At 42.0% G+C, this 20,849-nt stretch overlaps 2 protein-coding genes across 2 annotated transcripts in view; both read right to left on the bottom strand.

The window, feature by feature from the left end:
- lrch2 (leucine-rich repeats and calponin homology (CH) domain containing 2) overlaps nucleotides 1-20,849 on the bottom strand; it is a gene marked incomplete at its 5' end in the record, with an annotated part of 59,454 nt that overhangs the window by 29,295 nt on the left and 9,310 nt on the right. The window contains 7 exons of the mRNA XM_080436231.1: nucleotides 9,667-9,771; nucleotides 11,965-12,032; nucleotides 13,939-14,027; nucleotides 15,483-15,579; nucleotides 16,716-16,803; nucleotides 17,542-17,678; nucleotides 19,766-19,902. Coding sequence (XP_080292357.1) covers nucleotides 9,667-9,771; nucleotides 11,965-12,032; nucleotides 13,939-14,027; nucleotides 15,483-15,579; nucleotides 16,716-16,803; nucleotides 17,542-17,678; nucleotides 19,766-19,902 — 721 coding nt within the window. The remainder of the gene's footprint in view (nucleotides 1-9,666; nucleotides 9,772-11,964; nucleotides 12,033-13,938; nucleotides 14,028-15,482; nucleotides 15,580-16,715; nucleotides 16,804-17,541; nucleotides 17,679-19,765; nucleotides 19,903-20,849) is intronic.
- On the bottom strand, nucleotides 1,709-2,791 carry LOC308090079 (E3 ubiquitin-protein ligase TRIM21-like; the record flags this gene model as incomplete). The annotated part of the gene is made up of 1 exon (XM_080435107.1): nucleotides 1,709-2,791. One exon carries the CDS (start codon nucleotides 2,789-2,791, stop codon nucleotides 1,709-1,711), a length of 1,083 nt encoding a protein of 360 aa, XP_080291233.1.

Below are 20,849 nucleotides of genomic sequence, written 5' to 3'. Positions count from 1 at the left end.
CCCCTCCTGTGTGGAAAAAACGTTTCTTACGGTTTTGGCACTCCGAGTAACTTTTTGCACCTTTTGCAAAACCGTTTATACACGGTTTTGGCACCCCATGTGTTAAGTACAGTACTTAAGTAAATGTACTTATTTACTTTACACCACTGTCTATGTTGTTGCACCCCAGTGTTCATTTAGTTGACTAAGACTAAGACTAAAATACTCAGGCTAAAAGTATTTAGATATTTAGTTGACTAAGACTAGGCTAAGAGCAGTGGCGGCCTTTGATATGTTTCACCTGTTTCAATTGAAACGGGCCCCGGACCTCAGGGGGCCCCCACAGAACGTCTTGGACGTCTGGCTGACGTCCAAGAATTTCATGCAAGAAGACGATGTAGATCTGATTTAAATCAGGGCTCAGCTCAAGTGAATCATCTGAGTGAGTTGTTTTAGCTGTCTGTCCATGGTGGAAGTGCAAAGAGTCTAATTAATTTAGTTTGAAAATGCATCATTAGAACTTCAGTCCACAATTTTTTTTGATTAAAAAAAATAATAATAATACATTTATCTTTTTGGCGGGGGGATGCATATGGGGGCCCCATATTAGCTATTGAAACGGGCCCCCAGATCATTGAGGCCACCCCTGGCTAAGAGTAAACAATTTCAGAAGTACTAAAATAGGACTAAAACTGGTGTGTTATCCACTGGGGTATTATTACACATAATGACAAACAGACCAGAGGTTTAATCTAGATCAGTGGTTTTTCAACCCTTTTCATATCAAGGTCCATTATTTATTGGGCATTTGAGCCACGGATCCACCGTTTGATGACATTTACTCAGAACCCAAAGACTTAGAATAGTTTGTATTATGCTGTATTGATGGTGGTACCAATAGGAGAGATAACAGGCAAACGATCAAAATAACAATCCTTCTATGTTCTCTAATTGTGTTACGACTTCTTGTAATTTAAGTAATGCAGATGTTTAACAATAATGTAACTCTTTAGAGTGTAAAATGGTTTTATTTGATTTTATTATTTGAGAATCAGGGGGCACCGTGAAGAGCTTTACATTACAACACAGTCAGCACACTCATCAAACAGAGTAGTACCGTCTGAACGCCAGCACCCACACATCTAATAGAGTAGTACCGCCTGAATACCAGCACATACACATCAAATAGAGTAGTACTGCCTGAATACCAGAGCCCACACATCAAATAGAGGAATACCGCCTGAATACCAGCACATACACATTAAATAGAGTAGTACCGTCTGAAAACCAGTGCCCACACATCTAGTAGAGTAGTACCACCTGAATACCAGTGCCCACACATCTAATGGAGTAGTACCATCTGAAAACCAGTGCTTACATATCTAGTAGAGTAGCACCGCCTGAATACCAGCGCCCAAACATCAAATAGAGTTGTACCGTCTGAAAACCAGTGCCCACACATCGGATGGAGTAGTACCGTCTGAAAACCAGTGCCCACATATCTAGTATAGTACCGCCTGAATACCAGCGCCTTCACATCAAATACAGTAGTACCGCCTGAAAACCAACACAGACAGACACAGACACACACAAACAAACAGTAGTACCGCCTGGATACCATTACCAGCATACATTCATCAAACAGAGTAGGCACCGCTTACTCACACTGGGTGGGATTTTTATTAATGTACATGTGGAGTATTTAAAAAAAGAAATGTTGGAGGGGACGTCATGCTTTACCTTCAGGTGAAGTTGGAGGGGACATGTCCCTGTCTTCCCCACCGAGCTCAGCGTCCATGTTGACGGAAGAGATGATCAGAGGAGCAGAGTTTTTACCACCACCATTAAAACATGGACTGAAGAATGGAAAGAGTTTCTCAGTGAAGGTGCAGCCAGTATAAGAGTAGAGATGAACTCTGGTCTCCACATCATAAAAGGAGACCAGACCCTCCTCATAATCCACAAACACTCCCACTTTCTGGACCTCCTCTCTTACAGGGAGGAGGACAGAGGGGCCAGCATCACACCCACGATACTCATTTCCGTTCCTCAACACTATAGTCCAGTAACCATTGTTGGGACTCAGTACGACTGGTCCTTTCCTGTTGATGGACTCTCTGGCCATTCCTAAACTCCAGTCAGTCTTCCCTGTAACCTGAACCTCATAATAAAACCTTCCTGAGGAGAAGCTTTGTTTTCCTAAGACATCAACACATTCAGAGAATCTCTTTGAGTTGTCTGGGAGAACCTTCTTGACGTTTCCACAACTCACTTGTTTTCTATCTTCAGACAGGATGAGTTTGCAGTGTGCTGTATCAGGGTCCAGAGTTACATCCAGTGCACATTGCTGGATCCTCCTCAGCTCAGCATCACACAGATTCTTCGCCATCTCTTGATTGAGTGTCTTCTCCAGCTGAGACACAGCTGTCCTCATAGTCCTCGCATGTGAAGACTTATGAACATTGACCTTTGTCCAGTCCTTGGTGGGTCTCCACCCAGTGTAGATTGATGAGAAGTCCTGGAGGTTGTGGAGGTGGTCTTCAGTGTGTGAGAGCTGTTTCAGCTCAGAACTTCTCTTCTTTAATTCAGTGATTTCCTGTTGCAGCTCATTAATGAAGCCTTCAGCCTGTTTCTCTGTTGTTTTCTGCTTCTCTTCAATCACATCAATGAGCTCAGCTTGGCTTATCTGAATACAGCTGATCAGAGCAGTGAAGACCTGAACACTGTCTTCTATGACTGCATCTGCAGCTTTCCTGCTGAGCTCTACTGAGTGTTTGACCTCCTGGATCTTCAGTTGTCTCTCCTGAATCATCTACTGAACTTCAGCCTCTGTCCTTGCTTCAAATTCTTCTTTCAACTTGTGAATCCTGAACTGATGAACCATCTCAGAAATGAAAGAATTGACAGATACTTCTGGTCTCTTATGGAATGTTTTTGTACACAATGGACACTTACACACATCATTAGTGTCCCAGTAATGTGTGATACAGGCTTTGCAGTAGTTGTGTCCACATGGAGTGACGATTGGATCAGTGAACACATGCGTACAGATAGAACACAGGAAGTGATCTTCAGAGACGGGAATGCTGGCAGATGCCATTTCTACATGCAGAGAATAAAGGTGAAAGTGTGAAACACTTGTACAAACGACTTAAACCCTGATTAAGTGTAACTGTGTGGGGTGTCCTCAACCAGTGGTGTCTCACTCACAATAGCAGAACGTGCCCTTTGGGTGTTCAGTCTCTTAGGCTAATTCCCCACACACTCTGTGTAATCAGCTTTAAGTCTAAGTGTGTCAAATCTCATGTCATCAAACATGACGTCAGTTGTGTCCAAATATGGACTTCCACACGGCTCCAGACTGATGGTCTGACCTCCAAGTAAATATTGGGAAGCAATGATTATTATTTGATTTTGAATTCCAATATGGCTTCAGAACATCCCACTTCACTGACATGATCATGCTGGATCTCCAAAAGGCGTTTGACACGGTAAATCATTAAGTTCTACTGAATACGCTGAAAGTGTTTGTTATTGATAACACATCTGCAAACTGGATGCAATCCTACATTGAGGGAGGAGAACAAGTGGTTGATATCAATGCAACCATGTCCTCGTCCCTTCCAGTGAACTGTGAGGTTCCCCAAGGAAGAATACTAGGAGAGTTACTGTTCCTTCTATACATTAACGACATGAAAGCAGCCTGTAACTGCAATTTGTTCTTGTTTGCTGATGACTCTGAAACTCCTGGTCTCGGGCGAGGACACAAATCCGCACTCGGCTTTCCGATACACCTTGGTAATACGGAATCCATTATTTCAGGGTCCAAACGCACCCTTGGTAATGCAAATGATTTCAAGGTCAGAGTAATCTCAAGGAAAGAAGAGGTTACAGTTGAGCTGTATTCTTGACAACAAACTGACGGGTGAAAAAAAAATGGCATCAAAAGTGATCAAGAAAGTCTATCGAAGAACCCTTTTGTGAAGAATCTAACCGGAGCCCTCATTCAATGCCATTTTGATTCTGCTGGCACTTCTTGGTCCTCCAACATCTCAATGTCACTAAAATCTAAGCTTCAGACCTCCCAAAAACTGATACGACTACTTCTCTGCCTTAAGCCCATGACCCACCTAATCCCAACACACTTTGCTAGATTGGGATGGCTCAGGGTAAAACGACAGGGTTAAGCAAATATCACTGGGATTGGTATTTTAGATAGTCAAAGAGACTCAATATCCTCACAGCTGTCAAACTAATTATCCAAAGCGAGTGACACCCACAGCCACAACACTGGAGGCACCCAAATATAGAACAAACATGGGACTATTCTCATTGCACTAAATGGTAAATGGTGCATTTATATAGCGCTTTTATCCAAAGCGCTTTACATAGATTGTGCCATTAACCCATTCACACACACATTCACACACACATTCACACACCGATAGAGGAAGAACCCATACAAGGCACCAACCTGCTCATCAGGAGCAATTAGGGGTTCAGCGTCTTGCTCAAGGACACTTCAACACTAACTCTGGGGGAGCCCGGGATCGAACTGGGAACCTGGCGGTTTCCAGTACCTGGCGGTTTCCAGTTCACTCTACCCGGCCACTCTACCCCTACTACTCTGCCGCCACAATGTGGAATGCCCTGAAGTCTATTGGGATGACGTCACATCCGTCCATTCCTTCTCTGAGCGTCGAGGGATTGTGTTAGAGCGCCCTCTTGTGGATTATTATTTTTATTTTTTTTAGCTGTTGTTGAAAGAACGCATATCTGTGTTCTTGGCAGGCAATGTGTTAATGTCTTACTGTATCATGTGCCGTTTACATTTCTGACTGATAAAGTATTCAATCGATCAGTCTGAAATCCGATTAATCTGATCAATCGCCAGACCTCAAATGACGCCCCTGATGTGTATCAGGTAGGGCTGTAACGATACGTTTTCACAACGATTCGATACGTATCACGATACTTGGTTGTCGATACGATACATGAACGATACAGGTTCATTTAGAACGATACGATACGTTTCGATTCAGTGATTTAGTCGATACGATACATGAGCGATACAGGTTCATTTAGAACGATACGATATGTTTCGATTCAGTGATTTAGTCGATACGATACATGAGCGATACAGGTTCATTTAGAACGATACGATATGTTTCGATTCAGTGATTTAGTCGATACGATACATGAGCGATACAGGTTCATTTAGAACGATACGATATGTTTCGATTCAGTGATTTAGTCGATACGATACATGAACGATACAGGTTCATTTAGAACGATACGATATGTTTCGATTCAGTGATTTAGTCGATACGATACATGAACGATACAGGTTCATTTAGAACGATACGATATGTTTCGATTCAGTGATTTAGTCGATACGATACATGAACGATACAGGTTCATTTAGAACGATACGATATGTTTCGATTCAGTGATTTAGTCGATACGATACATGAACGATACAGGACAGGTTCATTTAGAACGATACGATTCGATTCAATGATTTAAAATCGATATAGTAACTATTTATTTACCCAAAAGGTTCTGTGTGAAAAATAAAAACCTGGATACTGGATATAAACCCCTCTTTCTCTTTTTTCTTCTTAAAAGTACTTAGTATTGATAAAATTGATTATTTGCATTGCAAAACGATTCGATATGATACAAAGTCAAACGATACGATATTTAGCTGTTTGCATATCGATATAGTAGATCGTTGAACATTCAAAACAATTTTTCGATGCAGTTACTATATCGTTACACCTCTAATATCAGGTGATGATACCAGGGTGTGTCCCAGTGTCCCAGTGATCACATATTTTGATTGTTTTTTTTTGTTTTTTTTTGGTGATAGTGACAGAACATTATGCAACGTGATTGTCTTGAATGCGCCCCACCGGAAGTCTCGCTAGAACAGATTGAAATCTGGTCTAGCGAGACTTCCGGTTATCAAAATATGCGATCTAGCGCAAGGCCTATTGGCGCACGGTTTTAGCTGTGGTGGACCCGGGATGTAGTTATGACATTTTTCTACTGTACCATTCATCCTAAGATATCATAACATCATAGAAAAGGTATGAAAACCGTGGTCGAAAATCCCGCTTTAAAGACGGGGTGCCGTGATTTTCAGTGATTTTTCCCCCCCTAAAACATAATCATCAGGTATTATGGTTATACTAGGTAACTAGGAGGAAGATTTTTTTCAAAAAAGTGTACAGAAATGGTTAAAATTATGTTTTTATGTGGACACGCCTCCAGTTCATTAAGTATACCTGGTTCTCACCTTAGCACCTCCTCCACCACCTTAGCACCACCCACCTGTCCTAGTCCCTCCTCCTCCTCATGCCCACACCTGTTGTGTTATGATAATGAGGGGGAGGGTATATTTTTACTATGTCACTAAAGGGCTGTTTTTCTATTGGCACGTTTGACCCTTAAGGTTTCAGCCTCCAGGTAGAAACTCAAAATAGTCAGAGAAGACATAAAAACACCATAAAAACACCCTCAGGGGGCTTAATGAAGTTCTATCAACATCATAGACACATCGTCGCCTTTCTAAACTAATGGCCTAAGTCTTGTTTTTAAGTTTTTCAGGAAAAATAATCCAAAACAAAACTATATGATATTTCTTAATCATTTCACCCAAAATGTTTACAACAAATTACGACTATTTAAATAGAAATAACACTGTCTGTCAGTTATGTAACATAAGCGATTTAAATAGGTTTAAATAGGATTAAATCTGACTTAGGCCAACAAAAAAAAGCAAAAATAATTACAAAATGGCCTAAACCAGTAAATAATTTGGCCTAAGTCACAAAACCATGTGACTTAGGCCAAAAAAAAAGGCCTATTTTGTCCTAAGTCACACTAGGGAGTTAGGCCATTATACTAAAAAGGGAGTGAACAGCATGATCCTTTTCAATTAGGAGATGGGCCATTTTACCAGAGGTGGCCAGTGTCATGAGGAGCTGACTTAGGCAAAAATATCATTTTCCTCACAAAATGACGTAGGCCATTAGTTTAGCAAGGTGACGACATGAAAAAGTGCAAAACCATGGCACCACCTCTTTAACACATTGACCGCCAGAGGTTAATCTCATAATGTACTCACCAGTGCCAACGTTTTATTGTTGTTTTTTGTTTTTTTCACGTCGCCATAGATCTTGTTAAAATCCTTAAGATTGAGCCGTACATCTCCCTGCGTGTACCAGTCCAAACCACGTGTCAAACGGAGCCGCCATGTTTGAGTTCTGACCGTTTATGTTAACATGGGAAATGCGAGGATGAAAAACTACATAGGTTTACAGGGGTTTTTGTGTACGACTTAGAATGGAGGCAGACGGGAAAAAAAAAACGGGATCGCACTTCCGGTTGACTTCGGGTGGTGTTACACTGAAAATGGTCCCCCTAGAAAATTGAAAAAATAATTTTTTTTCGAAAAAAAGGAAAAAGCACCACAGCCCGTAGGCTACGGGATCGGCGCTTAACCGTTGGATTTAACGGCCCGTAGAACTACGGGCCCGGCGGTCAATGTGTTAAGAACTCTCTCCCTCAATACATATGGTCCTGTGTCGGCCCTGGTCTTGTGTGATTATATCCATCTGTGTTGTGCTTCTGTTTGTCTGTGGATTAGGTATGTATGTGTTACACTGTGCTGCTGTATTTATGTGTTACACTGTGCTGCTGTAACGCCACAGTTCGGGGATGAATAAAGAACATCTCATCTCATCTACCTGTGCGCCCGTCCTGTCACCCTCCGTCGGTGGATGAGACTCTCCGCCCGGCATATGAGGGAGCGTCGTCTAGACCAGATGCACGCAGCGGCCAGGGGGGGGGGGGGCGGAGCAAGCAGGGAGGGCGGAGCAAGCAGGGGGCGGAGCCAGCAGGAAAGAGGGAACGAGACAAGAGAGGAAAGACGACACAATTGTGACAAGTTAGTGAGGCGGTTGTGTTAGTGCCCAGAGGAGAGGAAGAGGGTTAAAGCTGCAATGCGTTTCTTTATCTGTATGACAGAGCAGTGGTTGTGTCAGACTTTCTTTCTGAGCTCTGGACCACTGGAACTATTCGTTGCTGTCGGGCAGAAACCTCTTATCTTCATAGTTTAAGGTTTTATGATTTTTTCGTAAGTTAATGCCCTACTTCGTCATACTACCGTGTCACACAAACATAGCAAAAATATCAGATCTACAAGCTATAAAAAAAAATATTCCACGTATTTGTAACCCTTTTTCACCCGGTGACAATTATCTAAGTGATCCTAGATATTTTTTGCTATTTCTTAAAAAAAGAGTAAGATAATGATTGTCCGAAGCAGGGAAGACAGACTGTTAACCTTTCCTGACTTCCATCTCTCCGGCACACTGCCCTCTAGTGTCTGCTGTGAGATGACATATTTGGGCCATAATTATCATCTCTAATGACGTCCCTGATGACAAGGACATACTGTATATCAGAGGTGATAAAACTGTGATGATGTAGACTAGAGGGCCACTATATTTCCACACTCACTCCAGAGGGTCACATTGCATATACTGTGGGTCATATCCGTATTTTCACCATTCAAAAAGTAGCAAAAATAGCAGATCTACAAGTTCAAAACGCGTCGTGCGACGCGTTTTGAACTTGTAGATCTGCTATAAACTTTTGGAATTGGAATCCAGATTTTCATTTTTGTTGCTATTTTTCAATTGGAATTCGAAAAGTAACATTTTAATTTAATTTAAATGCATTTCGTACTTTATGAACTTAAATACGAATACATTGGACATAAAAAAAGACAATAGAATTTGAATACTAGTCATGAAGCTACTAATACAGACTGAAGTCATTAATGCGGGTCATGTTTGCATGTTTGGAATTGTAAACAGCTGAAATCAATAATATATCAGTATTCCCATATTAACGTGTGGGCCGCATTAAGTGAAGGTGGGGGCTGCATGTGGCCCCCGGCCCCCCCCACCTTAGCACCACCCACCTGTCCTAGTCCCTCCTCCTCCTCATGCCCACACCTGTTGTGTTATGATAATGAGGGGGAGGGTATATTTTTACTGTGTCACTAAAGCGCTGTTTCTCTATCGGCACGTTTGACCCTCAAGGTTTCAGCCTCCAGGAAGAAACTCCAAATAGTCAGAGAAGACATAAAACACCATAAAAACCACCACCGGGGGGGCTTAATGAAGTTCTATCAACCTCATAGACACATGAAAAACAGAAAAAGGGCAAAAACATGGCACCAGCTCTTTAAATCTCTCTGCACGCCTCTGTATACTGCCCACCTGTAGGTGTCACTACAAACAAGGCAGCATCAGACGACTCACAGTGGCTTATAATGACCGCGTGAGGCTGCTGCTGAGAGCTCCTGGAAGCTCCAGTGCAAGCCAGATGTTTGTTAGTGTCGGGGTTCCCACCTGCTCTGCTGTGCTACGTAACCTTATGTATAGATTTATGTGTAGGGCATCTGAGTCAGTAAACGTGTGTTTGTTGTGTTTGTTGACTGCGTTCGTTGTTGTGCATAGTTCGCCCATTCTGATCACTTAAAGGTCTTCTATTATCTGGTATTCTATTACCACACGGCCTCTCTACCCTCTAAGCTGCACGTCGTGTGAGGCTAGAACCTTTGAGACCAAACAGAAAAAAGAGGAGGGGAATGAACGGGACAATCTGTACCTGTTCTGCTGCTCCTGCTGAAGGAGCTGCACGGCGATCTTCCTCAGGTCCAGAACCTCCTTCAGCTCATCGTCCTCTTCCTCACCCGGCTGCTCCTTGTCAGAGCTGGAAGGGGGGGGGGGGGGGGGGAGAGAGAGAGGGAGAGAGAGAGAGAGAGAGAGAGAGAGAGGCCCGTTAGAATGTTTCTGTAGAACTATAACTGCTCTCTGTCTGGAAGGGTTTGGAGAGGTGCTGAGTCACTGCTGAGTCACTGCTGAGTCACTCATCCCATTAAAATCGGGAACGCATCTGTGTAACCACTTTATCCATATTTTATACTTTGGCTAAATGCAAGCCAAATCTACAAGCTCATAGCACGGCACAGAGTGCCGTGCTATGAGAATGAATATCTGCTATTTAAAAAAAGAACCCTAACCCGCGGCCAAATACAGATCTAAAAATGTTTTCTAAATCCTAACAGAATGTTGCTGTATCAGTGGTGCTCCAACTTTTCCATGTCAAGGACCCCCAAAATGATGTGTATTTGGCCGTGGACCCCCATCTCAAAATGTGATGTTCCAGGGACCCCTCGAAGCACAGATCGGAGTTAAACATGTTGGCTTTAAAACACAGATGCTTTCCCGGTCTTAATGGGTTAACCTTAATGGGTTAACCCATTAAGACCGGGATGTCATTTTAGATTTTAGCGTTGGCTATTCAAAAATGGCAGATCTACAACCCCTCTACATCACCTGCACATCGCTTGTACATCTGCTATTTTTGTACATTTTTTAAACATCTTGAAAGTGATTTATTTTAAATGTTCTCTTCTGGGGGTCCCTGGGGGTCCCTGGCACCATTCTATAAAGGCCTTCTAAATCAGTGGTTCTCAAACTTTTTTTGTGACAAGGACCCCCAAAATGATATGTATTTTGGCCATCTGAAAATGTTTTGTGCCAGGGACCCCCAGAAGAGAAGATTTTTAATAAATGTTCAAAAATATCAGATGTACAAGTTTGCGGTGAGCTTGTACATCTGCTATTTTCTGATAACCACACTTGATCAGAAAACTCCTAAGAATTTTCTGAAAACTTGTGTTATGAATGCTCTCCCATAAAAACAAAAATTTTAATGGGAGAGCATTCATCTATTATTATGACTATTATTACTATGATTAATTAATGTCATTAAACACGTGAGGGAACTTTTAGTATCTATCATGTGTGTAATGGCATTTTGCTTTGGGCTGAGAGAATGCCAGCTCATAGTTAGATCCGTTGAGATGTATAAAACATATTAACATGACATAATATTACGTTTTTAGCACACCATAAAAGTAGGTGTGGCCAATTTCATGGCCATGCAGTGGAGAGAAAAGTTGGGATCAATTCAGCACATCCAAATGATATTGGCAAATTTGTATTTTTCCAGTTTGTCGGCCCAAGCCCTCCGGATACGGCAACTTTGATTGGCTACCAATAATTTTCTCCAAGGAGTTGGGTTGGAACTAATTGAGAGGTGTTAGTAGACACCTATATGAACACATTGTAATAGAAAGATATTCCGCAGATTGCTTAATGTCATTCATTTATCATAGTGAAAATAGTAATACTAATAATAATAGATGAATGCAGGACAGAGTGGAGAGTGTCGTTACCAAAGCCCATCCGATCCTATATTAACACATTGATTGCCTGAGTTATTTCAGATTTTTTGCAGTTTATTGCCAGAGATTTTTCATTGAAAAAAAAAAGTACTCAGGAGCTGAGATACAAAATTTTAAAGTTTTAAGTTAACAAGGAAGTGGATAGGAGTCTAGATCTTCGACTAATCATATCTCCTTGGTCTTTGGGTCAAATAAAAAAATAAAAAAAATAAAAAGATTAAAAGATTTTTTTTTTTTTTTTTGGAAAAAAAATTGTTTTCTTAAAAACGAGTTAACTCGATCTAGGCAATCAAGTGATGGATTTTAAAAACGAGTAAAAACGAGTTAACTCGTTCTAGGCAATCAATGTGTTAAACAAGACATGTTTAGACTTCCAATTTCACTTGTTGTTTTCCAGAATGTATTTCTAATATTGGCCAAACGACTCCAGTATGGGTAGTGTTCTACTGTGTTTGAGTGAATACTTTATTAGCAGTTGCAAATAGCATAGTGGTACGATTTGACATTGATTGTTAAAAGGATAATACAAAAAGCCCTCGGGGCTTGTCTCCATTGTGGTCTGTCATCACTTCCTATACCTCAGTAATCTGTGTCTCAGTCCAACAACAGATTTATGTAGGACATGAGAACCATCTTTGTACAGTATTACTCACCCTGACTCCTCTTTCCAGATGTCCTTGTCTTTGTTTTGGTGGGACATGTTCAGAACCTTCTCCAGTTCCTGAAAAACACAGAACCAAAAAAAAGAAAACGGCTTGTAAAGGACGGTGGTTACTTGTCGCAGTCATAGAGCTTACCGGTCCATTTGGTTCCATTTGTACCCTCTCATGCCCCACATGATATGACGAGAGTGTGGAAATCAGACATGGGAGAAGACCTCAAGAGTACGAAGCTACAGTGGAGTCAGTACTGCTGTATGGAGCTGAGACATGGACCCTCACAGTGGAGTCAGTACTGCTGTATGGGGCTGAGACATGGACCCTCACAGTGGAGTCAGTACTGCTGTATGGGGCTGAGACATGGACCCTCACAGTGGAGTCAGTACTGCTGTATGGGGCTGAGACATGGACCCTCACAGTGGAGTCAGTACTGCTGTATGGGGCTGAGACATGGACCCTCACAGTGGAGTCAGTACTGCTGTATGGGGCTGAGACATGGACCCTCACAGTGGAGTCAGTACTGCTGTATGGGGCTGAGACATGGACCCTCACAGGACAACAGGAAAGGGCCCTGGATGGAGTCTACACAAGAATGCTAGGAATGGCACTAGGTGTCACATGGACAAACCACATCAGAAACATGGAGCTCTATGTGGACATGCCACGGGTCACAGACAAAGTCAGAGAGAGAAGGATGAGGCTGGCTGGGCACAGACTGACACTGTGGGAGAAAGAGGAGCACCACCTACCAGAGTCATGCACGGGTCCAATGTTGACTACCCGCAACCGCCCCGCCCGTCAATAATCAGATCCGTAGACCGACCCGTCACCCAGTGATTATATCAAAACACAAACCAGCAAGCAACCAGCCTTCAACAATAGCGGTAAATCCAGCGGTCGGGTTCGTTCAGAAATCTGCACGTCAAGTGAAGAACGGAGGAGCGAGCTTTCCACATGTAGCCGCGCGCGAGAATGCGCATACACGCAGTACGCATGTGTCGTTGTTTACATTGTCAGATGGTTTCAATGTGTTTTTGTGAGCTAAGACAACTAACCAGCCTGCTCTATGCCGCCGTGCTGCGTTAAGTTACACAAGTGATGTTGTTTGGGCGTAGACAAGTGCTCTCTGATTTTCCCAATGCAATGTTAGCCACCCGCGTTTAGTTCAGTACCGCCCGTCCCTGTGAACTTATAAAAGTATATTTTTCACCCGTTTTCACCCGTCAAGGTACCCGGCCTGTTGCAGGACTCTGCCACCTACGTAGACACACTGTGGCCAGTGTTGCCAGATTCTGTGAGAGAAACAAGCAACCAGGTCTAGGAAAACCAGCCCAAAAGAAGCGACTATGGGCCAACATGAGTACTTTAACATGTACATCAGCTATTTGAAAATAGCAGATCTACAAGCTTGAGCTTGTAGATCGGCTATTTTCAAATAAAATCTTGCAGGGAAATGATAATAAGCAGATCTGGCAACCCTGACTGTGGCGCAACAACGGAGCTAACAACACAACAGAGCTCAAGACCCTGACGCCGGACAGGAGAGTGTGGAGGGCAGTGATTCAGGAGTCCTGAGTTGGTGTTGGCTATAGACCACACTGATCCCACGGTGGGCGTAACCAGTCGCAACCCGGAAAAACCCGGAAGCAGTGCAGTCCCCACAATAAAATGTACGATTCTGTGCCTATCGGTACATAACTAAAACGGCGCTGAGTAGGCACAAGGGAATGTCGCAACGTTCGGGACGGCAACTCGCTCGCTTTAGCTCGCTCGGTGGCCCCTTACGTGACAATTGTCAGTTCCCTTGAGACTGCGCGCCTCCGAAATGGTTTAGTCACAATGGGAGAGATGCGAGGCGGCTATGCACGGATTTTCGGGCTTTCCAGTTGTCTATGCACGGAATTTGAAAAATGTTCAAGAGAACGTTTCCTCTGGCGATCGGGTTGGAACACCAGACAGGTGACGTACCTTGATGCAGGACACCTGAGAACCGTCCTCTGATAACAAGACACAGTCCTCCTCTGGGTTAGGGTCTATGAAGTCATACAGGTCCTGGTCTGCAAAGGAAAGCAAACAAGGAAAGGAAACGTCACATGGTTAAAGTCATAATAGAGATCCTGATCTGAAGGACGCACGATGTCGCTTTCACTGTTAATTCGTTTTTGTCTAGTTAAAGGGATAGTTCACCCCAAAAAAAAAAAAAAGTTTCTATGGATTAGTCACCCCATGGAGACTTGAATTCATGTTTTTTTTTTTTTCGATTTGTTCCTAAGCCAATAATTTGGTGACCAGCGGACCGGTAGGCATCGGTTCCGGTAGGAGACACAAAGGAGACTCTTTGTGTCTCCTACCGGAACCGCTGCCGCTCATCACATTATTGTCTTAGGAATGAGACAAAAACTAAAACAAACATTCTGTTAACTGAGAACAAAATAAAAACTAAACCAACAGTTATTTTTTGTTGACGTCTTGCATTCTTTCATCTTTGTTCAGCATCTTTAAACACATCTCAATGGGTTGGATTATGAGGTCATTATGAGGTCATTATGAGGTCAAATAGAGAAATACATCATGCATTTTATCACTGTGTCATATAAATATGTCCTATAAATGTCATGACTCATGTATCTGTGGTGTTACGCTGTTTCTACTGCTGTTCAGTTGAGAACGGTTTTGGGGCTAAATGACTTCAACTGTTTAAAACTGAAACATATGACTTATGACCTAGTGACTCAGGTCATAAGGGATGAGGCTAAATGACTTCAACAGTTTAACACTAACGTATGACACATGACCTAATGACTCAGGTCATAAGGCTACTTGACTTCAACAGCACTGCATAACACATATAATGACTCAGGTCATAAGTAATAAGGCTAAATGACTACAACAGTACACCATAACACACAGAATGACTCAGGACATAAGTAATGAGGCTAAATTACTTCAACAGCAACAAAGATAATGACTTGAGTCATAAATAATAAGGCTACATCAATTCAACAGTACACCATAACAAAGATAATGACTCAGGTCATAAGTAATAAGGCTACATTACTTATATGTACTCCATAACAGAGATAATGACTCAGGACATAAGTAATAAGGCTAAATTACTTCAACAGCAACAAATATAATGACTTGAGTCATAAATAATAAGGCTACATCAATTCAACAGTACACCATAACAAAGATAATGACTCAGGTCATAATAAGGCTACATTACTTATATGTACTCCATAACAAAGATAATGACTCAGGACATAAGTAATAAGGCTAAATTACTTCAACAAGTACTCCATAACAAAGATAATGACTCAGGTCATAAGTAATAAGGCTAAATGACTTACTGTGTACTCCATAACAAAGATAATGACTCAGGTCATAAGTAATACGGCTAAATTACTTAATATGTACTCCATAACAAAGAGAATGACTTAGGACATTAGCAATAAGGCTAAATTACTTCAACAGTACACCATAGTGACTCAGGACATAAGTAATAAGGTAACCTTTACAGGGGTCCATCTTGGAGAGCAGTGAGAGGGCGTCGGCCCGGGCCGTCTCTGAAACCTGAGAGTGGAGACTGATGGTGTCATCATCTGATGGCTGAGAGAGGAGAGGAGAGGAGAGGAGAGGAGAGGAGAGGAGAGGAGGGGAGAGGAGAGGAGAGGAGAGGAGAGGAGAGGAGAGGAGAGGAGAGGAGAAGAGAAGAGAAGAGAAGAGAAGAGAAGAGAAGAGAAGAGAAGAGAAGAGAGGGGAGGGGAGGGGAGGAGGAGAGGAGAGGGGAGGGGAGGAGAGGAGGAGAGGAGAGGAGAGGAGAGGAGAGGAGAGGAGAGGGGAGGGGAGGAGGAGAGGAGAGGAGAGGAGAGGAGAGGAGAGGAGAGGAGAGGAGAGGGGAGGAGAGGAGAGGAGGGGAGGGGAGAGGAGAGGAGAGGAGAGGAGGGGAGGGGAGGGGAGAGGAGGAGAGGAGGAGAGGAGAGGAGAGGAGAGGAGAGGAGAGGAGAGGAGAGGAGAGGAGAGGAGAGGAGAGGAGAGGAGAGGAGAGGAGAGGAGAGGAGATATTTATTTATGAGCAGAAAAAAATGCTAACAAACATCTTCTGTCATAATTCAGGTAATCTCTCAAGAACAGATTCTGCTCTGCGTTTGAATCTGTCGGTAGCTGTGCTGAAAAGCCGTGCACATTGGCCACAAGTGGGCGTGCCATCATATCAGGAAGCAGGCCGCGCTTTACCCAATCAAATGTAGTGGGCGGGATTTACGTGTGTGCCGTTCGTTCCCCACTGGAAACAAACCGAAACTCATTTAACACACCACCGGAAGTGAAAGGCTGAAGGCAGACCAAAACCCCGGTTTCCCTGAACACGGGTCGTCCGTTCAGCTCCGCCCAGAGCCAAGTGAATAAGTAAAAAACAGCAGAGGGCGCTGTTTTTCCTTTTTATTTGGCGATGGGTTCCCAGATTGTATTTCAGGTGCTGGATTAAGTAACAAGGTTCTTAACCACCTGATATACTTTATCAGCCCTTCAGGGCAAAATAAATCACCATTTCGGGGTTCATTTCTCAACAATGACCGGCTCCTTGATTATGAAACAAACTGACTTCCAGTCAAAGCCGTCTCTCTACAGCTGCCTGACATGAATCATTTATCTCTAAACATGTCCAAACCCTACATGGAACCAGCTGCAGTGTGTTATGGTTGTCATGGCGACCGTCGACACAGCTATAGTGTTTGAACTCTGACCTCTGTGGTGGACAGTCTCTTGTCGCCGTTGTCGCTCCCGATGCCAGAGTCAGCACCGTGGTTCTTACTGGGGTAGAAGTCCTCCATACTGGAAGGAACACATGTAACATAGAGTACGTTAATATGATATCATATCACCAGTACACAACAATACAACACATTATGTTAACACAGCATGTTAATACAATATAACTAGTAAACAATAGAACTGAATCAGTACCATGGTCTTTACTGCTACAGCATCTGTCTGTCAGTGAGTGGTTGTAGTTTATTATAAAGGTTATTTTTTTTATACTTTATTTGTTTCATATGGGCACCACAGTGAGTAGTCATGTGACTACCAAGACAACACAAATTACAACATTGGGACAAAGCAGGGCAAAACAGAAAAAACAAAACAAAACAAATAAGGCACCAAATTAACACAAAGTAGACATCATTAACAGGGAAAAAAATAAACTAAAACAAAAAAAACAAACACGACAAAACTGGAGATAAACAAAGACAAAAAAAGAAAAAAAACAGAAACAAGGTACGGAGGCACATAGAAACTAACCCATGTTCAAGTTCATATTATTATAAAGGTTATTATAATCATGTTACATGTCAGTGAGTGGTTGTAGTTTATCATAAAGGTTATTATAATCATGTTACATGTCAGTAGGGGTGTCACGATACGCCTAATCCACGATTCGATTCTCGATTTTAAGGTCACAATTCGATTCGATTTTCAATACGATATATATTTTAAAAACATCCTTTTTTCAGCTTTGAGGGCTATATGATTATTAATTTAGGCTATTGTCTCTATTATAATCATGCTAACCTGTCAGTGAGGGGTTGAGGCAGACAGCAGCGTTTTCCCAGAGATGAAGGCAGGTCCAGAGAGTCAGGTTTCTTCTCCATTCGACACGCCTGGATGTTCAGGTACTTGAAGATGTGAACTTTGCCCTTCAGACAGATCTGAAACACACATAACAGTACATAACCTCATTAACCACATGAACCCCATGGCAAAAATAGTCCATCTTGTAGATGGACTTTTTTCGTTGTTTTTATAGAAGACATGCTGGCATACAATACTGTATATGGAATCAGTGGCGGAAAAAGTACTCAATTATTTTACTTAAAGGGATATTTCACTTTCAAAAAAACCTTTGGTCATTTTATCATCTACTCAGGCCTTTGTGAACCCCCCAGACAGTTTTTAAGTTGCTTGATTCATTATTTAGATATTTGATATTCATTTTATCAGACACGCCCCCTTCCTATACAAACCCATTGTAACTTCAAACTCCATTTTAACCATGTTAGATTCATCAAAAACACCCGTCCTTGGTTCTGGTGACTCACCCTGCCCTCCTAATGCGTGAGGGGCCGTGTTTTTTACAATTACTTTTTTCATTTATTTTTAATATTTTTTTTGGAAAATGAAAAAAACTAAATACAATTAAAAAAATTAATAAAATAAATGAAAAAAGTAATCGGAAAAACACGGCCCCCTCACACATTGGGCAGGGTGAGTCAGCAGAACCAAGGACGGGTGTTTTTTGATGAATCCAACATGGTTAAAATGGAGTTTGAAGTTACAATGGGTTTGTATAGGAAGGGGGCGTGTCTGATAAAATGAATATCAAATATCTAAATAATTAATCAAGCAACTTAAAAACTGTCTGGGGGGTTCACAAAGGCCTGAGTAGATGATAAAATTACCAAAAGTTTTTTTGAAAGTGAAATATCCCTTTAAGTAAAAGTATCAATACTGCAATATAGAAATACTCTGTTACAAGTAAAAGTCTGGAATTCAAAATGTAGTTGACTAAAAGTACAAAAGTATTGGCATCAAAATGAATATAAAGTACCAAATGTAAAAGTACTCATTATGCAGCATGTCCCATTTCAAGTTTTCAAATGTATACACATATTTTGAAAATAGCAGATCTACAAGCTCACAATGTGTCGCATTGTGAGCTTGTAGATCTGCTATTTTCAAAAGGCAGAAATGTATAGGGCTGAAGTGGTTAATGTATGTTTTGTAATAATACAACAAATCTACAAAGTAACTAAAGTTCTCAAATAATTGTAGTGGAGTAAAAGTACAATATTTGCCTCTGAGATGTAGTGGAGTAGAAGTAAAAGTACTGAAAATTAGAAATACTCCAGTAAAGTAAAAAATACCTCAAAATTGTACAGTACTTGAGTAAATGTACTTAGTTACTTTACACCACAGTATGGAATCCAAATTGACTGGTATTGTCCAGTTTTCAGCATTGATGTTGAGTTCGTCTCCAGATAACCTTTCTAAGTAAATACAGCTGTCATGGGCAGCTGTCAAAACTCATCAAAAGTCAGATATGTATTTTCATCTGGTAGAATATTGCAGAAGTAAATGTTTGTCTTGTTACATTAATTTAAATTGCGTAATTGAAACTTCTTCTCTAAAATGTTTTGTAACATACATGAAAGTGATTCTGATAGGAGGACAAATTATTATCTAATAGTAATAACCTCATTTTGTATGTAACGATTCATGAGCACCACTGACAGGATGAATCCACTAGAGGGTGCAAGTGTACCAGGTATATTAGAACAGGATGCAACTGGCAGCGCTAAAACTCACCAACAGAGGGCACTGTTACGCATCAAGTGTCCTACTGTATCTGACAATCTGCTCTTTTTGTGCATTTGTTGTCTTTCTCTGTTTCTAACTAATTAACCCCACACACACACACACACACCACACACCCCACACACACACACACACACACACACACACACACACACACACACACACACACACACACACACACACACACACACACACACACACACACACACACACACACACACACACACACACACACGCATCATGATTTGTGTGCATGGGGATCTCATCTTAAACAATCTCAGTGCTTAATGAGTTTTCCAGTTTAGTAGACCTCGTATTGTGAATTTGTACTTCCATGTACTGTTATGTACTGTTCTCATGTCTTACTACATAAAGTACATCAATCAATCAATCAATTAATCAATCAAGCGCGCGTGCGCACCTGTGCGGGGGGACTCTGCATGGGGTTGTTATCCAGGATAATGTGTTGCAGTTCCTTGAGCTTCCTGTAGGTGGCGGGGATCTCTGTGATCTTGTTGCAGGAGAAGTCCAGCCTGATGAGAGGCAGCTCACACAGCTCTGCAGAGAGAGAGAACACTTTCATTAATATGGTCAATAGATTATTATTACATTATTAAATATATCAGAATGGTGAAACAGGTGAAAATAACTGGATCAGGGGTAGAGATGCGTGGATCGCGGTTTTAGCCGCGGTTGCTGCAGTTTGGGTGGATTTGGGTCAATCAAATATAATTAATTATATCAATCTATAGGCCTATAATAGCTTTTAGACTGCCCCAACGCTCCTGATTTCGTGTATAGAGGGGCGGGTGTATAGAGCCGGCGAGAGATTGCGCCTGATCCCATTGGTTCACCGATCTGTCCGTCAACCCCCGCCCCGTTAACACAACATTACGAGCGACGCCCACTGCACTCTGGTTGGTTGGGAAGTGAAACACTTCCTCATACCGAGTACACCGACGCGCTGGGCCAGGCTTTTATTTTTTAGCAAAACTAAACAATAAAAGCCTGGAGATCGAGGCTAAATAGCTTTTAAAAAGCACGAAATTTCACCGTGTGTGCGTTTGTAGTATTTTAATATTACGTCATTTTACACCGGGCACAAATTAGCCGCTCACTACACATTGCTTTGCAGGCAGCCAGTGTTGCCAGGTTGCGAGAGAAATAAGCAGCCAGGTCTATGAAAACAAGCCCAAAACAAGTGCCAAACAAGCCCAAAAGTCGCTTATAAAAAGCCGACATGGCAAGGTGAAAGCGAAAGTAACTTAATGAAGACGTGCGCTTGTTGTTACCGTGGTTGTGGATTGTATACGGTCACTGCATGGCGACAGTGCTGAGTAACATTGTTTTATAAGAAAACTAACGTCAGGAAAATAACAATGATTTGGTGCGGTTGGCTCAGATCTATAAATAGGATCATATAATTACCGCGGGTGGATAATGAACTTGTCAACGCGGATTTGAGTGACAAAAAAAAAACATCCGCTCATCTCTAATCAGGGGGT

Source organism: Gymnoscopelus braueri, assembly GCF_963280865.1.
Source record: "Gymnoscopelus braueri genome assembly, chromosome: 8".
Lineage (NCBI taxonomy): Eukaryota > Metazoa > Chordata > Actinopteri > Myctophiformes > Myctophidae > Gymnoscopelus > Gymnoscopelus braueri.
The sequence above is the reverse complement of the archived record's forward strand: the minus strand, read 5'-3'. Positions and strand labels throughout refer to the sequence as shown.